The sequence below is a fragment of the Herpailurus yagouaroundi genome, unplaced genomic scaffold, assembly GCF_014898765.1.
Source record: "Herpailurus yagouaroundi ecotype Mexico unplaced genomic scaffold, PumYag 213, whole genome shotgun sequence".
Taxonomy (NCBI): Eukaryota; Metazoa; Chordata; class Mammalia; order Carnivora; family Felidae; genus Herpailurus; species Herpailurus yagouaroundi.
The window spans coordinates 3528568-3552894 of record NW_024412444.1 but is presented as its reverse complement, the minus strand read 5'-3'; the positions used below and the strand labels follow the sequence as shown (position 1 = coordinate 3552894).

Genomic DNA, 24327 nt, shown 5'->3' with positions numbered 1-24327 from the left:
GCAGCTTAGAGTGGCAGTGAGGTACAGACACTTCTTTACTAGCACTTTTTAACAAGCAACTGTGAGAAAAGGGCCAAGAATTCCCTTCGCTAAACAAATGATTAGGAATCAGATCAATCAGTCATGAAAATGGGACCATTTAGGAGGCCGTGGAAGGTAGTGGTTAGGAGAGTGGGATCTGGGGCCAGACTAGCAGGGTTCAAACCCCACCTCTGGCTTTCTCGTGATGGGAGTCATTGGGTAATGGATACTCCCTTGCAATACCTCCACTTTCTCACTGTAAAATGGGAATAGAGATTTCCTGCCTTAGAGGATTGTGATGAAGGCTATGTGAATACATACGAGGCAAGGCACAGAGGAAAGTGCTCAGTAAGTGCTGGATGTTGCTGTCACATCAACTACTTCTAACACTTAGGTGTGGATTTGCTTGAAAAGCCTGCTCTGCCTGTATCTTTGCACAAATATCCATTGAGCACATACCAAGTATACAGCACTGCTGGATGTAATAAAGAGGCATAACAATACATCTACAGGGTTGGAAAAGAAAGGTTTTTATAGTTACTTTTTAACAGAAATGCCCTTTGGATGAAATTATATTGAACGGGCATAATAGGCCACACTCATTGAGTATAATGCAATAAAAATAGGAAATTAACAGGAAAAAGAATGCAAAAATTAGCAATAATGATAATAAAATAAAAACCTGCGGGATGTATCCAAATTCCCACACAGAAGAAAATTACAGCCTTCGATGCATTTATTAGGGAATAAGAGAGACAGAAAATAAGTGAATTATGGTTTCTACTCATGGAACTGGAGGAAAAGAAATGAAGTAAGATCAAACCAAAAAAAAAAAAAAAAAAAGAAGGAAGAAAATTCAACAAACAGTGCTGGGACAATTATCCACATAAAAAACAAATTAGGTTGGACCCCTATGTGATACCATGCACAAAAATTAACTCGAAATCGATCACAGACCAAACCTTAACATCTAAAACCATGACATTCTTCGAAGAAAACACAGAAGTGACCGTGGGCTACACAGTAACATGAAAGCACAGGCAACAGAAGAACAGATAAATATAAAGAGAAACCCTACAACTCACAATTAAAAACACAAATAACCCGATTAAAAATGGGCAAAAGATTTGAACAGACATGTCTCCAAAGACAGGTGGACAATAAGCATTTGAGAAGAACTATACCACCATTACTCATTCATGAGATCCCCATCGAAACCAAAAAAACATAAATATTCACTAGGACAAGCTATCGTTGAAAAGCCAAGTATTGGTGTGGACTCAGAGATTCTACTGCGAGGTCCGCAGCCAAGAGAACTGAAAAGATACGTCTGCACAAAACCTTGTATGTGGATATGCCCTCAGGCACTATTCATAATAGGCAAAAGGTAGAAACAACCCAAATGTCCATCAACTAACAAATGAACCAACAAATGTGGTGTAGTCACACAATGGAATACTATTTGGCAATAAAAAGGAAGGAAGCATTGATAGCTCCTACAATATAAACGTACCTTGAAAGCATGATGCTAAGTTAAAGAAGCCAGACACAAAATGCTACATACTGCAGTGTTCTACTGACGAGAAATGACCAGGATGGGCAAATTTATAGACAGAAAGTAAACTACTGGCTGCCTAGAGCTATGGGAGTTGATGCAAAATGAGGCATGACTCTTCGAAAGCACAGAATTTTTTTTGGAGTGAGGATGACGTTCTAAAATTAGGTTGTGGTGACAGTGGTACAACCTTGTGAATATACTAAAAAACTGTGAACTGTTAAAAATGGGGTAATAGCATGTGAATTATATTTCCATAAAGTTGTTTTTAAAATGTAGAAGGAGGGAATAATGAAATTAAGGTAGAAATATAGATAGGTACCTGTAGGCAATAAAGAAAAAAAAAATCAAGAGAAAAGACTCCTTCAATGTAAGGACTAATAAAATTGAAAAGCCTTTGGCAAATATGACCAGGTGGAGGAGAAATCACAGATAATCAACTTTAGAACAAAAAATGAGGCATTACAAATATACAAGAGAACTATTTTCATGCATAAGAGAATAGCATGTACAGCTTTATACCAGTTAATTTAAAAATCTAGAAAGACTGGATCATTTTCTAGGGTAATAAATTAATGAAACGACCTGAAGTAGTAGTGCAAATCCTGAATAGAGCAATGATTGTAACTAAAATGAATTGAAGTTAAAGGATCATCTCCTCCCTCCTTTTCCAAGTTCCTATAAAGAAAAAAAAAAACAAAACAAAACAAAACATGTCCCAGGCCAGGATATTTTATGGACAGATTTTACCAAGTCTTCAAGAAGAGTATGGCACCCTCTATGTTATTAATCTAAATGTATATTCTCCCTCTACTACATATTATCGATTTTCTATGGGCTCATACATATTTATGAAGGATTAGAAAAAGATCTCAGAGGAATATTTTTAAATGATGCTCTATGGTTACCTTCTTCCCTAAAAGAAGAGCATGAGGGTGGGATGGTCGAAGAGGACACTGAAATTCATTGTGATGCTTTTATTTTAAGAAAGGATTTATATGTGGGAATGCAAGCTGGTGCAGCCACTCTGGAAAACAGTATGGAGGTTGCTCAAAAAACCAAAAATAGAACTACCCTATGACCCAGCAATTGCACTACTAGGCATTTATCCACGGGACACAGGTGTGCTGTTTCGAGGGGACACATGCACCCCCATGTTTATTGCAGCACTGTCGACAATAGCCAAAGTATGGAAAGAGCCCAAATGGCCATCGATGGATGAATGGATAAAGAAGATGTGGTACGCATATACAATGGAGTATTACTCGGCAATCAAAAAGAATGAAATCTTGCCATTTGCAACTACGTGGATGGAACTGGAGGGTATTATGCTAAGTGAAATTAGTCAGTCAGAGAAAGACAAAAATCGTATGACTTCACCCATATGAGGACTTTATGAGACAAAACAGATGAACATAAGGGTAGGGGAACAAAAATAATATAAAAACAGGGAGGGGGACAAAGCAGAAGAGACTCATAAATATGGAGAACAAACTGAGGGTTACTGGTGGGGTAGTGGGAGGGGGGATGGGCTAAATGGGTAAGGGGCACTAAGGAATCTCCTCCTGAAGTCACTGCTTCACTATCTGCTAACTAATTTGGATGTACGTTTTAAAAAATAAAAAATAAAATTAAAAAAAAAAAGGATTTATAGGTACTGCTTACCTTAAGAGAAACATTAATTTGACAGTTACTTGGAATGAAAAACATTGGGCTATGCACTGGAGACTTGTATTACATTTTCTCTCTGGTTCACTGAAGCATGGAGGGTGGGTAAGGGGGAGACAGCACTACCAGCTCACAGCAGCTTATTCTAAGTCGTAGGCTAAACCCTTACGGAGCTCTAGTCTCCTGAATGCAAGCCTAAATGCCAGCCTAAATGCAAAGTTAAAGCAGAAGTAACAAATAGAAATAGCCTTGTAGAAGCCTTACAATAGCAAAACTTCTTAGTTCTAAGATATTATTAATTATAAGGTATGTCTTTGAATTAACAGCTTTTCTAGAAAAAAGAACACTACCATGTTAAATACGTGCATCTATGTTCAACAACATCCAAATACAGGTAAATATTTAGATTCATATTTGTACCTAAGGATCAAGAAATAAAGGTATTGTATGACCAAGGGAGACGGTGACAAAAATGAAAAACACTCTTGGGGCGCCTGGGTGGCTCAGTCGGTTAAGTGTCCAACTTCAGCTCGGGTCATGATCTTGCCGTCTGTGAGGTTGAGCCCCGCATAGGGGTCTGTGCTGACCATGCAGAGCCTGCTTGGGATTCTCTCTTCTCCCTCTGCCCCTCTCCTGTTCATGTACTCTCTCTCTCAAAATAAATAAACATTAAAAAAAATCCCCCCCCCCAAAAAAACAGGGGCATCTGGGTGGCTCAGTTGGTTAAGCATCCGACTTCAGCTCAGGTCATGATCTTGCAGTTCATTGGTCTGAGACCCGTGTCAGGACTGTGCTGACAGTTCAGAGCCTGGAGCCTGCTTCCAATTCTGTGTCTCCCTCCCTCTCTGCTTCTCCCATCTCTCAAAAATGAATAAATGTTAAAAAAAAAAAAAATGAAAACCACTCTTCAAATGATAATATTTTAAGATGCATTGTTTAGACCCTGCAGCAATGTTCTCCCTGAAGAATGATGTTTAGTAACAGCGATGCTAGTTTATAAAGATTATTTAAGAAATAAAAAATATATTTTGATTATTAAAGAAAATATTTTTGGTTAGGAAGGAAAACAAAAGTGCCTCAATATATCTGATGCTTTTTAAATTAACCAAGGGGCCTGAATATAAGATCAACACGTAACCGAAGAGTGAAATTGAAGTTCCTACTGTTGATTTTTTTTGCGGCTTATGGAATATGATGACTTTGATATGTCAAAGACAAATGATAAATGACTTCTCTCTGTGTATGTGAAGACCCATAGATAGGTATTTTCCTCATAATAACCTGTGACTTCCACCATGAAAACAAAAACAAAAAACCAAGAAACCAACCAGCCCGCGATGCTATTTTCCAGCTGGATTTTAATTTGAATTGCCATGACAATATGAGGAAGTCTCCCCTTTATGAAGAAACAACTCCACTCGCAGTTTTCTAGCTTTTGTAATCAGCTGGGGAGCCAAAAAGCCAATGGGGAATAAACAGAATTCTTCTGAGGATAAAATTTCAACAAGAAAGGGAAATAGAGCACATATGGAACATTCTTACAGGGTCACTATGCTAGCGTTACTTCTCGTCAAGGTGTGAAAGACCGACCATCTTCTTGGAGTGTACCCAAATGAGCTTTTTAACAGGTTTTCCAGGAAAATGAAAAGAAAGAAAAAAGGCAATCTTCCACCAGTTAAGCCTGAAAATGCTCATGCAACGCAAATACTCAATCTGAGATGGCTAATGAGAGAAGAATGGTCTGCGATGGTGCCATCAAAGATGAAAGTTCCATGAACTTCAAACTTTTATTGCACAAGAGATGGCGCCAAAGTGGACTCTTCAAATTTGTATGACTCGATCTCTCTACAAATAACCTGTTTTACAAGACCGCATCCCTCTCTTCAAAACCGTGCAACCTACATTGACCCTCCAGTATTATCTTTTTGTCTTTGACTTTCACTGGCTTGAGGACACAAATTAGGACTCCCAACAGGATATTTACCGTGTGTGTGTTAGAACCCTTCACTCCACTCATAGATACCAGCAAAATAAGCTGCCAAGTAAATCTGTCACGACGAATAAATAAAAGGAGGCATGAAATACAGATTGGATCCTTGCCCGGGAATGTGATGTGAAAGGCAATGGTGCTTCTTGGGGGCCACGTACTACCATAAGGAGTGCTTCTCTTCTTGCAGGTGTATAAAGACTCGGTGATGGATAGCCCCAAAACTGGCAATAAAAACAACAACAAAAAAGCCTTGCATACCGACTCTACCTTTTCTAGGGTGCCTGTCCCATCTTCAGAGCATGCTGAAGGGCTTTCAGCAGATCACAGTTCATGAGGAGGAAAGCCCAAGAAGTCTACGCTTACCAGTTGAATGTGCCCATCAGCGTGCCTGATGTTTGTAAATTACAAACTGTCCAACACAGCCTGGATGGTGGGTTATCCAGCAGACATATCCGAACTGTAATTGCTCTAATAAATACCAAGCATTTTAGTGGCAGAATCACAGAGACCAAACTGCAACAAAGTCCATTTTTACCCACAACACAGCGATAAGCTTTAGCAAGTCCTACAGCCTGGCAGGGTGGTTACACCGAACAGAACCCTTTCTCCTCCTCTGCATCAGGCTATTCTGCTCACTACATAGCTGTCAAGGAAAGAGACACAGAGTGTACATCTCTACTTATCAGACACACAGATGAGCACCTACTATGTGCGGGGCCTCCCTTGGCATTGCTTGTGTATTACGTCACGTACTCTCACCACGGTTCCATGGGGATGGTATCGCTATTCCGATTTTATAAATCAAGAAACCCCAGGGAAGTGACTTATCCGAGATCATAAAGCCACAGAATGCAAGGGGTAGGAGTCAAGCCCAGTTCCGCCCATACTCCAAGCCTGTGTTTATACGACGGCCAAAACACTGTGCCTCTCAGTGCCCTGAAAGCTGAAGAAGGCTGCTTCTCCCAACAGTTCCCTTGAACACAGGTTCTGGACAATGCCGTTATAGGTGCTTACGGAAAGTTTTAGTAACTGCCTATGCTGCTGTGATTTATTCTCCACTCCAGTTTCTGTGTATTTCAGAGATGTATCCAATCACAGTAATGTAATATGGCTTGGGATGTCCAGCTCATCCTCAACATTCAGGAATCTAGTGTCCAAGTGGACATCCTACCCGGGCTCTCCCAGAGCAGAGGATTCGTCACCCCTCTCCGACTTCCCCCTTCCTGCTATGGGTCACTCTACTCCCTGAAACTGCTCCTGCCTCTGTCCCTGAAGCAAGGTTGTCACTGGGGCTGGAGACGTGTCTCTGAACAGAAATGGTATATTTAGTGTCCTCGTCAGCACTGCCATCTGCCAACACTAGCACTACGACCACGATGCATTCCAGCATCCTCCATAGGTGAAGTGCTTACACAAGACCAAGACTGTGTTAGGCTTCACGACAACCTTTCAAGGGAGGTTCGAGATCTCTACTTTGCGAATGAGGAAAACAAGTCTCTGAGATGCTAAAGAAAAAAAAAAAAAAAAAAAGAAGAAAGAAAACACATGTTCCCCACTGCCATGCAGGGCGGGTAGATTTCTTTCATTGGGTCCTATCTCTACACCTTATCTTATTCTCTCCTTGTCAGAAACTCCCTTCTGGTTCTCATTGGTCCTAGATGCAAAGACAAACTTCTTACGAGAAGAGGTATGACCTCCAGTGTTCCTCTGTAAGAGATCAGTCACTTTGGCCTATTGTGTGTTATGCACAAGGCCACTGTCTTTCCTTTTGTACTACAAGTATAAAAAAGAGAGGAGGACATAGGGAAAGAGAAGGAAGAAAAAATATTATATTATACCTTAATAGGCTCTTCATGTGATAATGAGAACTGATCCCCAGACACACACACCCAGTTTGGATATTAGTCACTCATGCCTTCTTTATGCTTGGAAACATGCTTAGTGATTAACACACTCTTGCTCTTGTCATGCTCAGCACAACCTATAAAGCAGGCATTACTGGTTCCATCCTATACACGAAGCTCAGAAAGGTTAGGCAACCTGTGCAAGCACAGCTAATAAGCAGCAGAGTCAGAATTTAAAACCCAGCTCTTTCTACAAAGCAGCAAGAAAGAGACAAACAACCCAATTAAAAAGAAAAATGGGGAAAGACTTGAGTAGGAACTTCATAAAAGAGGATATCCAAACAGGCAACAAGCATTTGAAAAGGTGCTCAATAGCATTTTCTATCAAGAAAATGCAAATCAGAACCAGGAGATACTGATGCACAGCCACCACGATGACGAAACATCGGGGAGACTAACATTAGCAAACGTTGGCTTGGCGAGGATGAGGAACAATTGGGACTCTTGCACATGTGGTATGCAAACTGGTACAAACACTTTGGAAACTATTTGGCAATATCTGTCTCAGCTCAACGTATGCCTCCAACTGCATCCAGCAATCCTACACCTAGGTGGGAACTGAGTACATATGTCCACTTGTATAAGAATGTTCCCAGCAGCAGCTGAAAACTGGAGACAATTTAAAACAGCAGAAGAATCGATACACAGATCACAGAACATACCCACAATGCAAAGCTATAAAAATAAATAAATAAATAAATAAATAAATAATAAAAATGCTGCAACATGCAGACAATATGGATGAATTATGGATAATGTTAGCAAAAAGAGTAAGAACGCAAGAATACATAGTGTATGATTCCATTTGCACGATATTTAAAAACAGGTGAAATGAATCTAGGGCGATCAGTCAGAATCACAGTCACCTCTGGGAGGAAGGACAAGTATTCAACGGGAGCCCTCAGGAGGCAGCCTAGCAGGATGGTCAGTGTGCTCTATATATTGTTTGGGGTAACAATTAATTGGATGCATGTATGCGTGTACATGTCCGTGTGCATGTATATTTCTGTCAATAAACATCAAGCCACGCACTTAAGGCTTATATAACATTATATGTATTTTATACCTTGTGTAAAAAATTTTTTAATGTTTATTTTTGAGAGAGACAGAGCACGAGTGGGGGAGGGGCACAGAGAGGGAGGCACGGAATCTGAGGCAGGCTCTAGGCTCCCAGCTGTCAGCACAGAGACCCACCCATGAAGGGCTTGAACCATAGACTGCAAGATCATCACCTGAACCGAAGTGGGATGCTTAACCAAGAGCCATACAGGCGCCCCCCCCCTTATTTTTAATTTTTTTTATAGAGAAGGTCTCTGTTAGAACCCAAATATGCCTGCCTCCAGTAACGGTCAAAACTGTGATGCTTGGGGCGCCTGGGTGGCGCAGTCGGTTAAGCGTCCGACTTCAGCCAGGTCACGATCTCGCGGTCCGTGAGTTCCAGCCCCGCGTCAGGCTCTGGGCTGATGGCTCGGAGCCTGGAGCCTGTTTCCGATTCTGTGTCTCCCTCTCTCTCTGCCCCTCCCCCATTCATGCTCTGTCTCTCTCTGTCCCAAAAATAAATAAAAACGTGGAAAAAAAAAACGAAAAAAAAAAACTGTGATGCTATGATACCGGGGTCTGGAAAGAGAGGAAGAAATGGATCTGTTTGTGGAGGAAGAAAAGAGAGAAGGGAGGGCAATGGTGTTCACCTACTCGATGTTACTTACAGACGCCATATTTTTTTGTTGTATCTAACAGTTTGTTTCTCAATTTTTAAGTGATCCACATTCACGGTGACCTTGGAAGGTAGGAAATCCCTCCACAGGGCTTCAAACTGCAGTGGGTTTCCATGGGGGTGCCTAAATCTGCCACGATGAAGGAGGCTCCCTACCTGCCCACAGGTGGCCCAGGGGGGACTAGACTGGGCAGCAAACATGAAATTCAATTGAACCTACATTAGCCACAAACTTCTATCCACTGGGAGGGAAAAATGTAGATTCCCAGAATCAGCTATATTCACCCAGGCAAACACCATAATGTAGGCCGAATTTCACGCCACCTGGTCGTGTTATATGATGTCTCATTTTTAGGTCATGTTATACATTTAAAGAATATTGTATCTAAAACTCAGACAATTTTTTCTTCAAAATTCCACCGACGACAAAAATGTGGTTTGTTTTTTTCCCCAAATCACTAGTTAAGTGAAGTGGAGACTGTGAAAAACCATTTAGAGACGAAAACAAGAAATGTGCGTCCCTCAACACAATTGATGGTGCAAATTAAGAAGACAGAAATTGTAACTACAAACAATCCTGTAAGAACTGTTTGTAAAGATCTTGTGAGATGGGAAATGAGAAAATTGTCAACTTCGTTTAAGTATAACAACTACACAATTTCTAGCATAACCAAATTTTATCTCACTACTCTTTTTCCTTTAATTTTTTTTAAATGTTTATTTATTTTAAAGAGAGAGACAGAGCACGAGCCGGGGAGGGACAGACAGAGAGGGAGACACACAATCCGAATCAGACTCCAGGCTCTGAGATGTCAGCACAGAGCCCGACACGGGACTTGAACCCACGAACCACGAGATCATGACCCGAGCCGAAGTTGGACACTTAACCGACTGAGCCACCCAGGCACCACTTATCTCAGTTTTCAAAGCAAAACACTTAAGACAATAGCATGGCCCCACTTCTAGGAGACAGCTCATGAGAGTAGAGAAGACTCAAATAGAAATATGGCAACCTCAGAAGAAATGGTCCAAAGAATAACCAGTTTTCCTTCAAATGACTGAAGTAGAGGAGAAATACGAGAAAGCCGTGCCCTGATAAAACTGGGGTTCCAGTAGGAACTTAGGTAGTCCTTGAATAACTGTCATGTACTCTGCTTAGATTTATTCTATTAACAAGCAATGGAAGCTGTATCTGAAATAGCCAAGCCTTCATCCAAAGGAGTTATATCCCACAGCATTTCATACCTGTTGAACTTACCAAGGAACTGAAGAGGCCAAATCCTCTGACCTAAGTCTCCACAAAGGGCCTCAAATCTAGACTTTTGTTCTCTTCAAATAAAGTTATATCTGTGGTCATAAAGCTCTACTGAAAAGAATGAGAGATATTTAAACTTGGGATCTATTATCAAATTACACTGCCTTTAGTGTAACTCGAGTTAATGTTTTATACATCTTGCAATTTCATACATCTTGAAGAGTACAATTATATCACATACCTATGTGTATATTAAAAAGCATTAATTAAATGCACATATTAAAGAGCCATGTCCTGGGGTGCCTGGGTGGCTCAGTTGGTTAAGCGTCCAACTTCGGTTCATGTCGTGATCTCACAGTTAGTGAGTTTGAGCATCAGGTAGGGCTCTGCAATGACAGCTCAGAACCTAGAGTCTGCTTTGGATTCTGTGTCTCCCTCTCTCTGCCCCTCCCCTGCTTACGCTTTCTCTCTCTCTCTCTCTCTCTGTCTCCCCCTCTCTCTCAAAAATAAATATTTTTTAAAAGCCATGTCCTAACTCTTAAAAAAATTATGTATTTATTTTTGAGAGAGAGAAAGCACGGGTGGAGGAGGCAGAGAGAAGAGAGAGAATCCAAAGCAGACTCTGCACTGTCAGAGCAGAGCCCAAAGTGGGCCTTGAACCCACCAACCACAAGAACATGACCGGAGTCAAAGTCAGATGCTCAACTGATGAGACACCCTGACGCCCTCCTACATCCTAACTTTTGCTGCAGGACTGGTTTTTGTTGCTGTTGTTACCGTTGTTTTTAAATATTTTAGGAGACTCAAAAATATGAGTCGTCTCTAAATCCGTAAGAGGTCCTAAGGAGCAAGTAATGTCCACAAGACCACATTATTTGGGGACTACGCCTGGGAGATTAGAAAGGTTAATGTGTCCAGTACGTCTCTAATAAACCGATTCCTTTTTAAATGAGGAGTAAATCCTGTGGATGTTAAGTAGAGTCACTTGCCCACAGTCACATGGGTGGATGTTTCCCAAATGTCCCCGGGAAAGACATTTTTCTTCTGCCTCTTCTTTGGGATTTGTTTCACTTTCTCGTCACTGATTCATTGGTCTCAAGACTGCACTTGCGTCCGTCCTTGTAAGTCTATCATTCTGAGCTTACCCTATCGAGAAGTTTACCTTAGGTGGGGCGCCTGGGTGGCTCAGTCAGTTGGGCATCTGATTCCTGATTTGGGCTCAAGTCATGATCTCATGGTTTACTGAGTTCAAGCCCCATGTCTAGTGAGGTCTGTGCACACACTACGGACCTGCTTGGGATTCTCTCTCTCTCCCTCTCAAAAATGAATAAACACTAAAAAAAGGAAATCTACCTTGTTTTATTACAACTGCCTCTTGTTTGTCCTCCCCACTATGCTATAAACTCTCTAAGAGTAGGAAATATAACCAGTTTACCCCTAAATGCTGGCACCTAACAATGTGACCTCCTCATAATGGCATTCAATGACATGTTTGCTGAATGGACAGATAAATGGAATAAATGGAGGTCGCCGGATGAGTAGATGGATCAAGTGACTGATGAAAGGGAAAATGAAAGAAATAATAGTTACTACCTAACAAGATCCAATTCTAATATTGTCTCCACCCCTTTAATTAGCTGCATTCAGAACAAAGAGATGGTATAACTCGATTGGATTAGGCTTCTGGCATTAAACTCTCCAGGGGAGGGGCACCTGTGTGGGCACCTGTGGACTGTATGACTCAGTCCATACAGCACGCAACTCTTGATCTTGGGGTTGCGAGTTTGAGCCCCATGTTAAGCATAGAGATTACTTACAAATAAAATCTTAAATAAACAAGCGAGCAAACAAATAAATAAGTAAAGTATCCCGCGGATATTATCCAAACTGGACTAAGGTACCACTTCGCCCTATTTGGCAAGCATGGCTGAGACATGCACCTCCCAGATGAAAGGCAAATTTGATCTACCTTTCAGGCTTCAGGTCTAGCTGTACTCCTAGCACTCAGCCAGTGAAATCATGAAACCATGAAATCAGGGTGCTGCCTACCCCTAAGAACCCCATGAACACAGACCAGAAACTGAACAGTGACCCCCTAGAGTTGCATACCATGGCGCTTTGATGGGATCTAGAACTAGGAAGTAATAATCTTGCAAGGAATAACAAGGAAAGGAATATGTTTACTCTGGATTCTTTCTCCTCCTTTTTAAAAAATGTTCTGTAGAGCTATAAATAATAGGCAATATGAGCCACTGGTTAGGAGTGAAACTTCTGGAAAAACACAGACAGCTCTACCGCTTATTAGTTGTGACATCTGAGCACATTATTTAATTTTGAGGAAAGAATAACACCTAGCACAAGGCAAGTACTCAATACATATTCATAATACAAATTTTATTCTGCTTTTATACTGATCTAGAATCCCATCAGCAGATACTTAGAATCCAATGAAAATAATTTTCCTAGCTAGTTTTCTAAATATATTCAGTATGTGTATACATACGTGTACATCTACATGTACACACACATAGTCTGAGCAAAGAAAACGTAGTGGTTACTAGTGGGAGCTCTAGAATCCATTTTGACAGCCTGGGTTCCAGTCTCTTCATAAATGGAAGGCAAGACACTTAACCTTACTAAGCCTCAGCTTTCTCATCTATACACGAGAATAATAGTAATACTTCCTTCATAGGATTTCCACATGGATTAAATGAGGAATTATAATAAAAGCAAGCAGCATATACTTGGTATTTCACAAGAGTTAGATTTTTCTTTTCATATATGCACAATGTCTTCCAGGTTAGTCTCTCTACACTCTAATACACAAGATCTAACAATGTACTAACAAAATCTCAACTCTAGGGTAAAAATACTGACATTTATAAGGGGGAAAACCCAAACACATTAACACTCACATATAATAATCAGTACCCTTTTCCCAAAACTATATTGGTCACTTTTTTACTGTTTTTGTTGTTGTTGTTGTTGTTGTTGTTGTTGTTTTGGCATGGGTCTAATAAAATACTTTATTTTAATTTTTTTTTTCAAACGTTTATTTATTTTTGGGACAGAGAGAGACAGAGCATGAACGGGGGAGGGGCAGAGAGAGAGGGAGACACAGAATCGGAAACAGGCTCCAGGCTCTGAGCCATCAGCCCAGAGCCTGACGCGGGGCTCGAACCCACGGACCGCGAGATCGTGACCTGGCTGAAGTCGGACGCCTAACCGACTGCGCCACCCAGGCGCCCCTAAAATACTTTATTTTAAAATTATTTCAAATGTAAAGAAAGTTGCAAGAATAAGAGTGGTACAAACAACACTGTATACGCTTTATGAAGACTCAAATATTATGAATATTTTAACCTACTGGCCTGTCATCTGTTCTTTATCTCCCCCTCCCCACACATAGTATATTTTTAACCATTTTCAATGTTTTGTAGCCATTCAAGATCAAGGGGCATTCGCCATGGCCTTTTACCCCTAAACACATCATAGTGTACTGCCTAAAAACAGGAATGTGTAAATGATTAATTTTAAACCAAGAGGAGAATATGTCATCGAGCAGGTAATAAGTCTAGTTCATTCATACTGTGGTTGAAATAATATAAGTGACATTTCCTTGCTTAAGTTTAAGGTCACCGGGGTGCCTGGGTGGCTCAGTCAGTTAAGCATCCGACTTTTGATTGCGGCTCAGGTCATGATCTCAGGGCTCGTGGGATCCAGGCCTACGGCCGGGCTCTTCACTGACAGCCCAGAGCCTGCTTGGGATTCTCTATCTCTCTCAGTGCTCCTCCCCCACTTGTCCACCAACACCCCCCAAAACAAATAAATAAAAACATTTAATTTAAAAAAGTAAGTTTAAGGTCGTTATCTGAGGTAGCTCATTTCATATGAACTTTAGGTAAGCCCATCAGAGCATCACCAGTTAAGTATCCTTACTTAGACCTTGGCATAAATGCACATAATCCATTACAGAAGCAAGAAAATATATTTGTAGAGAGCTTTAGGGAACACATTTGACACAAGGAGGTTTCTTTAAAAATATGTTGTACTTCATTCTCTTGACTCATGATTCTTGGGACACCAAAATTTGATAAAAACCTTCCCTTAAAATAATAGATGGTAAAGATAATATGAAAACCTCCCTGTCCCTACATAAATTGCTGTGGAAATTGTTTTATAATTGCAACACATCTTGATGAAGAATCTCAGCCAGAATTATAAAGCAATTAAATAAATTAACATGTCTGCCAAATGGATATATGTTAGTATCCGACACCCAGCCAAGGACTAATCCATATGGTATTAAGAGAAGACTCATTTTCAAATTCAGTAGGTTAATTTAAAGCATGGTCTTTGAGGTGATGCACCCAAAGAAATAAACCAAGAGCTTGGACTCTTGGGAGCAAAGGAATCTGGGTTCCATCATTATTAAATAGTGCATAACACTACTGTGAGTCACTTAGCTAAGTTCTCCCCCTCTCAAGTGCCATTCTCATAATACAGAGATGATAATACCATACTCCTAAGGGCTTGCAAAGGGTTAAAAGAGACAACACTTGTAAATCATTGAGCACAGTGCCTGGTACATAAAGTAAGCCCTTGATTAATGATGGAGGTTATTATGAAGCAATGAGGCTGATCTAACATGTTTTGATAAGAAGATTATCAATTATATCAACTCTAATTAAACTTAAATCTAAACTCCTATGACTTTCCTTTTTTTTTTTTTAACACCCCTGAGCACCTCACAATAAAGAACACAAGCCAAACCATGTTTATATGAGGCTATTAACAGACACTTATAAATCAAGTCCAGCGTGAGGAGCTTTTAAGTTTGTAGTTTTTCTTTCCTTTTTTTCCTCCAAAATGACTCCATCCATTCAGCAAATATACAATGGCAATTAGGGTTAACAACATCTAATAAGAAATACAAAGAACAAGAACACTGGGGAATTAGCTGATGCTGGGAATATACAGAGAATGTGCTGTTTCAAGCACGCCTATTATTGGTTAAACCATCCAATTATTAATCTTCACTATGTTTTTGCCTAGCATCCAGTGCTGGGTTGTTCCTCGACAAATGTTAGAAAAGCTTTTTTCTTTTTTATAGATTTTATTTTTAAGTTACCTCTACACGCAACGTGGTCCCGAACATAGAACCCCCCTGGATCAAGAGTTGCCTGCTCTCCCAACTGAGCCAGCCAGGTGCACCTGGAAAATCATTTTTTAAAACCTACCTTGTCCCCCTTCTAGGGGGATCACATAAATTATCAAACTCATTTAAAACGATAACCATAAAAATAAGGCTCAGAGCCTGAGGGGAACCTGCAAAGAGACAAGGGAGAATACTGGACTGGACAAGTCATGTTAGAAATGAGAAGGAGAGGGATATGGAAGAAAGAAGACTGTCTGAAGTAGGGGACCTCTGGAAGACCTATGAAGTGCCATACTCACCAAGCACTGGGTACTTAGGTACCCATCAGGAAAGGTATTGAGAAAATGGTACTCCAGAAAGCCTGGGTAACCTGGCCAGGTGAACGCAAGGAAGTCCCGGAGTCTGCCAGGGTCTCCGGTGCTCCAGAGTCCCACACACCTGAACGTGAAGGCCCTGAGAAGAGGGGCTATCCGATGCACCCATGTCCTTCTCATGAACCCCCTGATGGGGTAACTCTCTTCTCCCGTGGCAAGAAGGGATGCCACACGAGTGGCTTCAGGGCTCCTGGAGGGGCACTCCAGAAAGAAGCCAAGGGGGTTGGGTTTTGCATGGTCACAAACATGCCGTATGGTATGCTCATGGCATTGATCAGGCGGGTGTGATCAGAGGAACAGAGAACCTCCCCACTTCCCTCACACACCTTCCACACCCCACCAGACCTTTGTGTCTATGAAAATTTATTTATAGTTATCCGAGCCCAGACTCTACCTTCGAATTCCATCTAAACAAAAGTACTTTTTTCCAAATCCCGTTTTTGTTTTTTTTTTTAATTTGGCACAGTATTCCTTGCCTAGACTACAGCACTACTTTGTGAAACACAAATCCTATCTCAGCTTGCACTTGGTGGAATAGGGAACTGTATATGAGACGTGATACAGCAAGCAGAGGGGAAAATTTCCTTGATGCAATCTTGTGTTTAAAGTGTTTTCTGCGCACAAAACAGTGTGTTAAGCACTATAAAAAGTACAAAAACATATCAAAAGCAGAAGAATCCATCCCTACCCATGAATCTGCTTTGCTGCCAGACATCCCATCATATAAGCTATTTCGAGCAGCACCACAATTATTTATTTTTTTTTTAAGTAGGCTTTACGCCCAGCATGGAGCCCTATGCAGGGCTCGAACTCACAACCGTGATCAAGAGCTGAGCTGAGATCAAGACTCAGATGCTTAACTGACTAAGCCACCCAGGTACCCCTCTAGGAACACCACATTAAAGTCACCTGCTTAAGGATACATATTGTGGAGAATGGAGAACTGTATGGCACAATATAAACCATTCACTTCTTCCTTCTAATTCTTGGCTTCTTTGAGGACAACCCAATAGTTAATCAATGCAGAACAAATAAGGTTGTTTTTTTTTTTTTTAAGTTTTATTAAATGCAGTTGATTTTTTTTTTTGAAAGAGAGAGAGAGAAAGCATGAGCAGTGGAAGGCAGAGAGAGACTCTTAAGCAGGCTCCATGCCCAATGTGGGGCTCGACGTAGGGTTCCATCTCACCACCGTGAGTTCTTGACCTGAGCTGAAATCAAGAGTCAGATGCTCAACTGACTGAGCCACTCAGGAGCCCCAGTTTTTAAAAGTAAGCTCTATACCCAACGTGGGGCTTGAACGCATGACCCTGAGACCAAGAGTCATACACTTCACCAACTGAGCCAGCCAGGAGCCCTGAACAAATGAGTTTTGATGAAGAAGGAAGGAAAGGTCAGGTGTAGGCAGTAAGGGGATGGTCCTTGAGTAGGGGAAGTCCCCAGACTGCAGACCAGCTGGGGACACATGGGAAAATATAGTACCAATGGGTAAATAGCAAGGGGAGGGAAAAAGTGTAAAACTCCTGGAGAAGATGTGAGGGCAGACACTAGTCTTACAACAGGCAACAAATCTTTGCAAATGAATAGAAAAGAGGGAGGCCTTATCAGATCCATAACATTCTGTGTGTCCTCAGTGAGGCCAGGGTGAGAGACCACACACACCCAAGCATCTTGGCAGGGAACCTTGCACACAGCAGGAATCCACAAACTGGAGCGCTCACAGACACTAGCCACTTTTCTGCAAGAGGCCAGGCTCTGTAAAGGCTGCAACAATCCTTTTCCATTTGAGACAGCACTCACTTTGGTTACAGGACAAGGGCAATAATCACAGTGAGAAAGTTTCCAGGGACTCTTATCGGATCAGTCCTGGGGATGCTTCCAGAACTGTCTGGCTCATGAATTATGACTTGAAGCATTCCACTTGTGTCAAACACAACCTGAAAACAGAAGTGAACAGTCCAAGAGAGAAGCCATTTTCCAACACCCAGATCTCGGTCCTCGCCCCTTCCTGATAAATTGGTCTAGTTCGTGTCATCAGCTTAAAGCGCAGAATGGGCTGAGTCCAGGCAAGCAGTACTGGAGATGGCTGTGTTTCAAAGAAACTCAGAGGTTCAAACAATACCAAAGGTGATGTGCGTCCATGATGTCACAGCCCAATTCGAGGTAACAATGACACCGTCTGTTAGGAGATGCTAAGGGGCCTATTTGAATATGACACCTCTACAAAGAAAAACCAGGGCCACCTATGTTTATCACATGAAAGTGTCTTGTAGATCAAACACTTTTAATCCCTTTGTAAACCCCTTTAAGTCACTGATCAATGCCTCTTACAGCAGATACAATGGTTTCAGTATCAGCGAGAGCTTGGATCAACAAAGTGTTGAGGTATAGAACAAAACGGACTTATCCTTTCCTCTTTGAGATGACCTTTGCTTGAAAAGAAAGATGAGTTCTTCAGCATGGAGCTCAGAAAAGGGAGACAGAATGGGAGAGGTGGTGTTCAGCATTCCAGAGAACCCATCCGACTGGGTGAGTTGTATCTCGTTTTGACAGCAGTGGTACAGTAACTGACAAGCACTGTCAGGTAACACATTTATCTGCACAGGAAAGGCGGCCATTCCAAAGCACAAATCTCAGATGTTGTCACATCAGCGAGGACCAGAAGCCATAATGCAGAAGGCTGTCGATGCAGGAGGCACACTGTTATCTAGACTGTAATTAGGGGGAGCAGAGGATGGGCACTCCAGTTCCAGGCACACAAAGGCCCTGACTTTTTCCTCTGGGTCTGGATTACTGGCCGAGTAATCATCGGAGTCCTTACCAGCCATCTAGGGGCTCCAGCCTCTGAGCTGCCTTTTACCTTCCGAAAGTGTGATGGCAAAGCTTTTCTGCTGTGTCTCCAAAACGTCTAGCAACCAAGACAAAAAAAATAAGACGCAAGAAACAAAAAGCAAGTTCATCCACTTCTCCGTTGGTTCGTTCACGCAACAAATATCTATTCTCTGGTCCAGGCACTGAGTTAGGTGTGGGCTGGTCGCTGAGGAAGACACAGTCCCTGACTTCCGAACAGTCAGATTCTAAGAGGACAGACAGACACTCAGCGGGCAATGCACTCAGGCACGTGAGCTGGAAGGAGGGGGTCAGAGAGGGTAGTCTGGCAGCAGGTTAGAGGGCAACAGGCCCAAACTGTGGAGGTCTTTGTGGCATGTAGGTTAAAGTTTAAAAGAAGATGGTGTGCTGGTCAGATGGAAAGGTACGGAAAGAGGAAAAAAGAGCATGCACCCAGTTACAGGAAGGCAGCAGGTGTGTCCGGGGAATGGATGAAGTCTGTGTGACTGGGAGGGGGGACTGAGCACGTAAGAGAATTTGAGGGGCAGGGGACAAGAGTATCATTCAGGTGGTTCTAAGGAATGGAGAAGTGAGCAACCCAGATGATGTTTATAGGGATTTCAAATTCATTTCAAGGTGGTTTTTCACAGGTATACTAAAGAAGAGATTCAATGAAAAAGAAGATAGACCGAGATATCCCAAGAGAATCGCGTAATGATTTCTTAAAAGCTGAATCACCATTAAAGAATTATTAAAATTCTATCGCACATATCAGCGAGTTACTTGAAAATCAGAGATAAGATACTTATTTTTAAGGCACTGTGCCTTGCATAGCTCCAATTCCCATAAGACACCATGATTTTAAACAGCTAAATCTATAAAATTCAGCAATGAGGGGGCACCTCGGTGGCTCAGTCCGTTGAGTGTTCCAACTTTAGCTCAGGTCAAGATCTTCCACGGTTTTTGAGTTCGAGCCCTGCGTCGGCCTTTCTGTTGTCAGCACAGGGCCCACCTACTATCCTCTGTCCCCCTCACTCTGTGCCCCTCCCCCACTCATGCTCTCCCTCTCAAAAGTGAATAAACATTTAAATAAAATAGGGCTACCTGGATGGCTCAGTCACTTAGGCGTCTGACTCTTGGTTTCAGCTCAGGTCATGAGTTCAAGCCCCGTGTTGGGGTCTCTGCTGTAAGCACAGAGCCTGCTTCAGATCCTCTGCCCCTCTCTCTCTCGGCCTCTCCCCTATGCTCGCTCTCTCCCTCTCTCTCTTAAAAAATAAACATTAAAACAACTAATACAAAAATAAAATAGATAAGTAAAACAATAAAGTTCAGCAATGAGAAGCTTCCTCTCTGTTTCTTTCACTCTCCATGGTCCCTGTTATACTGCCTTAATCACACTTCTATTAATGATGCCCGGCACAGAAATTAGAACTGGTTTAACTCTGACTATGCTACCTGTGACCCGTGTGACCCTAAACAAGCTATTAACTTCTCTGAGCCTCTGTTTCCTCTAAAGGACCCATCTCTTAGGGATACCGGGGGCATTACCAAATGCTTGAACAATACCAAATGCTTGAACAATTGAATTTAGGCAGTGCTTGAAGGAAGTATTTCTCTTTCCATTTTATTAAAGAGTCAACGAGACGCAGAGAGGTTACATGACTTACACCAGGCCACACAGCTATAGAAAAGCCCTCAGACTTCACACCAGGGCTTCTGACTCACTCTGTAATCTAGTCCTCTTTGCTGACATAATTCTGGTTGTTGTGAAGGTTTTTTGGTGGCAACTGTCAATGGTAAACATAATTAGACTTCAACTCGGATGACTTTTTTCATACTGTGGAAGTAATCAAAGTTTTTGAATAAAGACAAAATAAAAGGGGAGTGGAGTAAAATAAGGACTGTGGCAAAAAAAAAAATAGCATTGGAGGAACACTTGAAATGAGTGGACTGTATGGTGCATGAATTATACCTCAATAAAGCTGTTAAAAATAAGAAACATTAAAACAGCACCGGATGAGCAATGAGTTATGTGGCATTTAGAAGTGGTATGATTTTGAGGAAGTTTTACTGGTTGCTCCGTTTCCTTACCTGTAAAATAGGGATGCTATTACCTGCACTGTCTTTGCCAAGGAATTAGGAGAAAATGGAATCTTAAGTGGTAAAACCCATCGTGGTGATATGATGACACTAAAAAGAACCTGAGAATGAAGGAGCTTTATTTATTCATTTCTAGTGACACGTGGACCTCCTAACGTGTGTAAGACAAGATGTCTACCCCAACTCACAAGCACCTGTTCATGAGGTCATCACTTCTCAAAATGGTGAAGTCACTAAAATAGCAGCAGCAGGAAGTTCTGGAAAATGCAGATTACGAGAGCTTGTCTCCTCATGGGACAGTTACAACATAATCAGGAGGTTGTGTTCTCCAAAGGAAGGGCTTCCTACTCCGTTGGCACGACAGGTTTGGTAGAGAGTTCTGCTTTACCAGTCACAGGGGCCAAGGAATCAAAGTAAACAAAAACGTAGCTTGAGTTCTCCAAGCCTGTAACCGAATCCCTGGTGACCTGTGGTCTACTCATGTTCAAAGGTACACATACTGTGCCAGACTCAGAAACAGACCTCTTCTGAATTTCCTTCCCATTTTATGAAGGAAATGTAAAATGAAACGCTACTTGTTTTCCCTTTCAGGAGAAAGACCATTTCTTCCTTCCCAGTTCCCGATTTGTGGGTTTCATAGAAATGAAACATTAGTACCAAGGGCTTTATGCGAGCAAAGACAAAACAGGATTTTTCACTGTTTTTAAAAGGCTGAGGTCATTTTTGCCCCAATTCCTATATAGTGGTAAGCTTTAAAATCAAGCCATTTAGCTCACAGTCAGGTCCTATAAATCAGGGGAAAAAATAAATGGGAAAGCAAGCCAAAACGTAACCATAGTAACACCACAGATGCGTCAAGAAATGGTGTATTCATTTGCTTCATTCCCCATTTCTTAAATTGGAATCTAAGTAAGGGAAAAATTACACAGAGAACAATCATGATTCTGCAATTACTGAATTCTGCAAAACGGCATTCAACCTGCTGTCCTAGAATTTCAGAGGCAGCTATGGTACAGCTACAGAAATAGCCCCGGGTGGTGAGAGTCGAAAAGACCCCAATTGGACACTTAGCAGTGACTTGATCTCCCCACGCCTCTGTTTCCTCATCTGTAAGCTGAGAATTAAAAATCCGAACCTCCAGGGGCCCCTGGGTGGGTCAGTTGGTTAAGCACCAGACCTCGGCTCAGGTCATGATCTCGAGGTCCATGAGTTCGAGCCCCGCGTCGGGCTCTGTGCTGACAGCTCGGGACCTGGAGCCTGCCTCAGATTCTGTGTCTCCCTCTCTCTGCCTCCCTCTCCTGCTCATGCTCTGTCTCTGCCTCTCTCTCAAAAATAAATAAACATTACAAAATTAAAAAAAAAAAATCCCAACCTCCAAGAGTTATTTGAGGGTTAATACTAGTTAGCATATCAAAGTCAGGACTTTGGACTGTTGGACTCAAGAGACCAGAAGTTCTGATCACCTTTAGCCTTGTTTGTTTTTAATTTTTTTAATGTTTATTTATTTTTGAGAGACAGAGAGACAGAGACAGAGACAGAGAGAGACAGAGTATGAGCAGGCAAGGGGCAGAGAGAGAGAGGGAGACTCAGAATCTGCAGCAGACTCCAGGCTCTGAGCTGTGAGCACAAAGCCAGACGCGGGGCTTGAACTCACGAACCATGAGACCATGACCTGAACCAAAGTCGGGCACTCAACTGATGGAGCCACCCAGGTCCCCCCCCACCCCTGCCTTTAGCCTTGTTTTTATTGGCTTACCTTAGTGCTTTGGTTTCTTGAGCCATAAAACAATTTATGATCCCTTTATAACCCATACAATTAACATTAGAAATTATTATTAATCCAAGTGTAAAAAATTGGTGGTAGGATACAAGATTATAGCATTCCATTCCAACGCTGAAAGACTAAAAGAATGGAGGCCCAGATACATTAACACATTATCACAACAGTTTCTCTGTCAAGGCAACTCCGCTACTCAGCAGAAAGAGACAACCTTGGGGCACTGACCCAAGTTCCTTGCACTCAACCTCTTTTCCCTGTGGAGCCCTGGTTTTATTACTAAGTAAAATGAGGAGCAGGGAGGGCTGTTCTAGAACCTGATCTTTAAAGGTCCCAGTGTAGACTTATAACCTATGTCCCTGCGGGTCTATGGTGCCTCACATTAGGTCTGTTTACCATTTTGCAGTGGTATCGGGAAACACTAGCACTCTGGCACGACTTGCAAACTATTTTTTTTTTTCTTAAAGAAAACCATTATAGCAAACAAATCACAGCAGTAAGCTGGGTACCCTCAATTTCAAATTATTCCTCATTTTTTTTGCTGGTTAAAATACAATATTTCCTTTCTATTTTTTAATGTTTATTTATTTTAGAGACAGAGCACAAGCGGGGGAGGGACAGAGAGAACCGGAGACAGAAACTGAAGCAGGCTCCAGGCTCTGAGCTGCCAGCACAGAGCCTGACATGGGGCTCGAACTCACAAACCATGAGATCACGATCTGAGCCGAAGTGGGACACTCAACTGACTGAGCTGCCTAAGTGCCCCTAAAAAATGGTATTTAAAAAAAAAAAATTCAAGCTTTGAAGGACTTGGCAGTAACAGAAGGGAAAAACTCCAAGTACTAAAGCCAAAATCATTCTTTCTTCTCAATTTTAAATAAAATCATGCAATTCTAAGTGTCCCCAGGATTGCCACCTCATGATTAGCTATATAGGAATGCAGGTGGGTAGTGCACGGTAATACTTCACTACAACTCAGGTGCCCAAGCATCTGCCCCATGGACTGACTTCCTCCCTCCCTCTCTCCTTCTTCTCCTGCCTTTTCTTCCTTCCTTCCTTCCCTCAAAACAAAAACCTCGCTTTCATAGTCCCTATGCTCTCTGTCTTGCTTTCTCAGATTTGGTCTAATCTAATGGGTTGGGGGGACTGGAGTTTTTAATTGGTGGAAGCCATTTCTTCAAATGCAATTATGCGTGAAATCGAGATCAATGAATCTGGTCATGTTGGGGAAGCAGAGAGAGTCCACTGAGGCATTCTCTCCGCTGAGGGGCCACGAGGGCTCCCTGATCTCCACAGAGATCAATCTGAAGGCCTCTGGCCTGGTCCACCACAGTAATAACAATGATGATTAGCATTCATGGAGGCTTACGCCATGCCAGGACTTTGCAAAACCCTTCATCCCAGGTACTCCTCATTACAGTCTTATGGAATTCGTATGACTCAGATGTCGTTTCCACTGATGTGAAAACAGGCCCCTACAAAGGATAACTAATTTACTTGACATATAAGCAAGAAAGCGGGAGGGCAAGAACCTGAAGGCCAAGGAATTCACCTTGTGCTGTGCTGTATGTCGCAGGGTCACTTAGGATGCCCTGGACTTAGGGAGGCACTAAGTGAGCAAGCCGCCCAGTGTTCCAGAACCAACTGCTGAACTCTTCTGTCTCCACTAGCTTTCCACACACACATACACCCAGCAGTCAGATGCCCCAAAAGGGCTACTTACAAGGCACAGCATGGCGGTAAAGGTTATCCCTTATGGTCTGCTGGAGCTCATGATCAGGAGAGCCTTTCTGGAAGCGCTGATTGAGAAAATGTCGCAGGTCCTTGTTCAGTTTTCCTCCTGTGAGAAATATATAAAATAGACAAAACACATCAACCATGGGGCTTCCCAGAGATGAAGCAGGTTGACAGCAGAAATGCCACCAGAAGCCATTCTACCCAGCCACTCTCGGTCATTAGGAGGACCTACTTCAGGATTCCCTCTG

The 24327-nt window shown here is 42.1% G+C and overlaps 1 protein-coding gene across 16 annotated transcripts in view; it reads right to left on the bottom strand.

Moving 5' to 3' along the window:
• The window catches only part of MAGI1 (membrane associated guanylate kinase, WW and PDZ domain containing 1), a 643266-nt gene that overhangs the window by 233018 nt on the left and 385921 nt on the right, over positions 1-24327 (bottom strand). For all 16 annotated transcript variants that reach the window (XM_040454512.1, XM_040454513.1, XM_040454515.1 and 13 more), the window contains exon 2: positions 24066-24182. In XM_040454512.1, coding sequence (XP_040310446.1) covers positions 24066-24182 — 117 coding nt within the window. The remainder of the gene's footprint in view (positions 1-24065; positions 24183-24327) is intronic.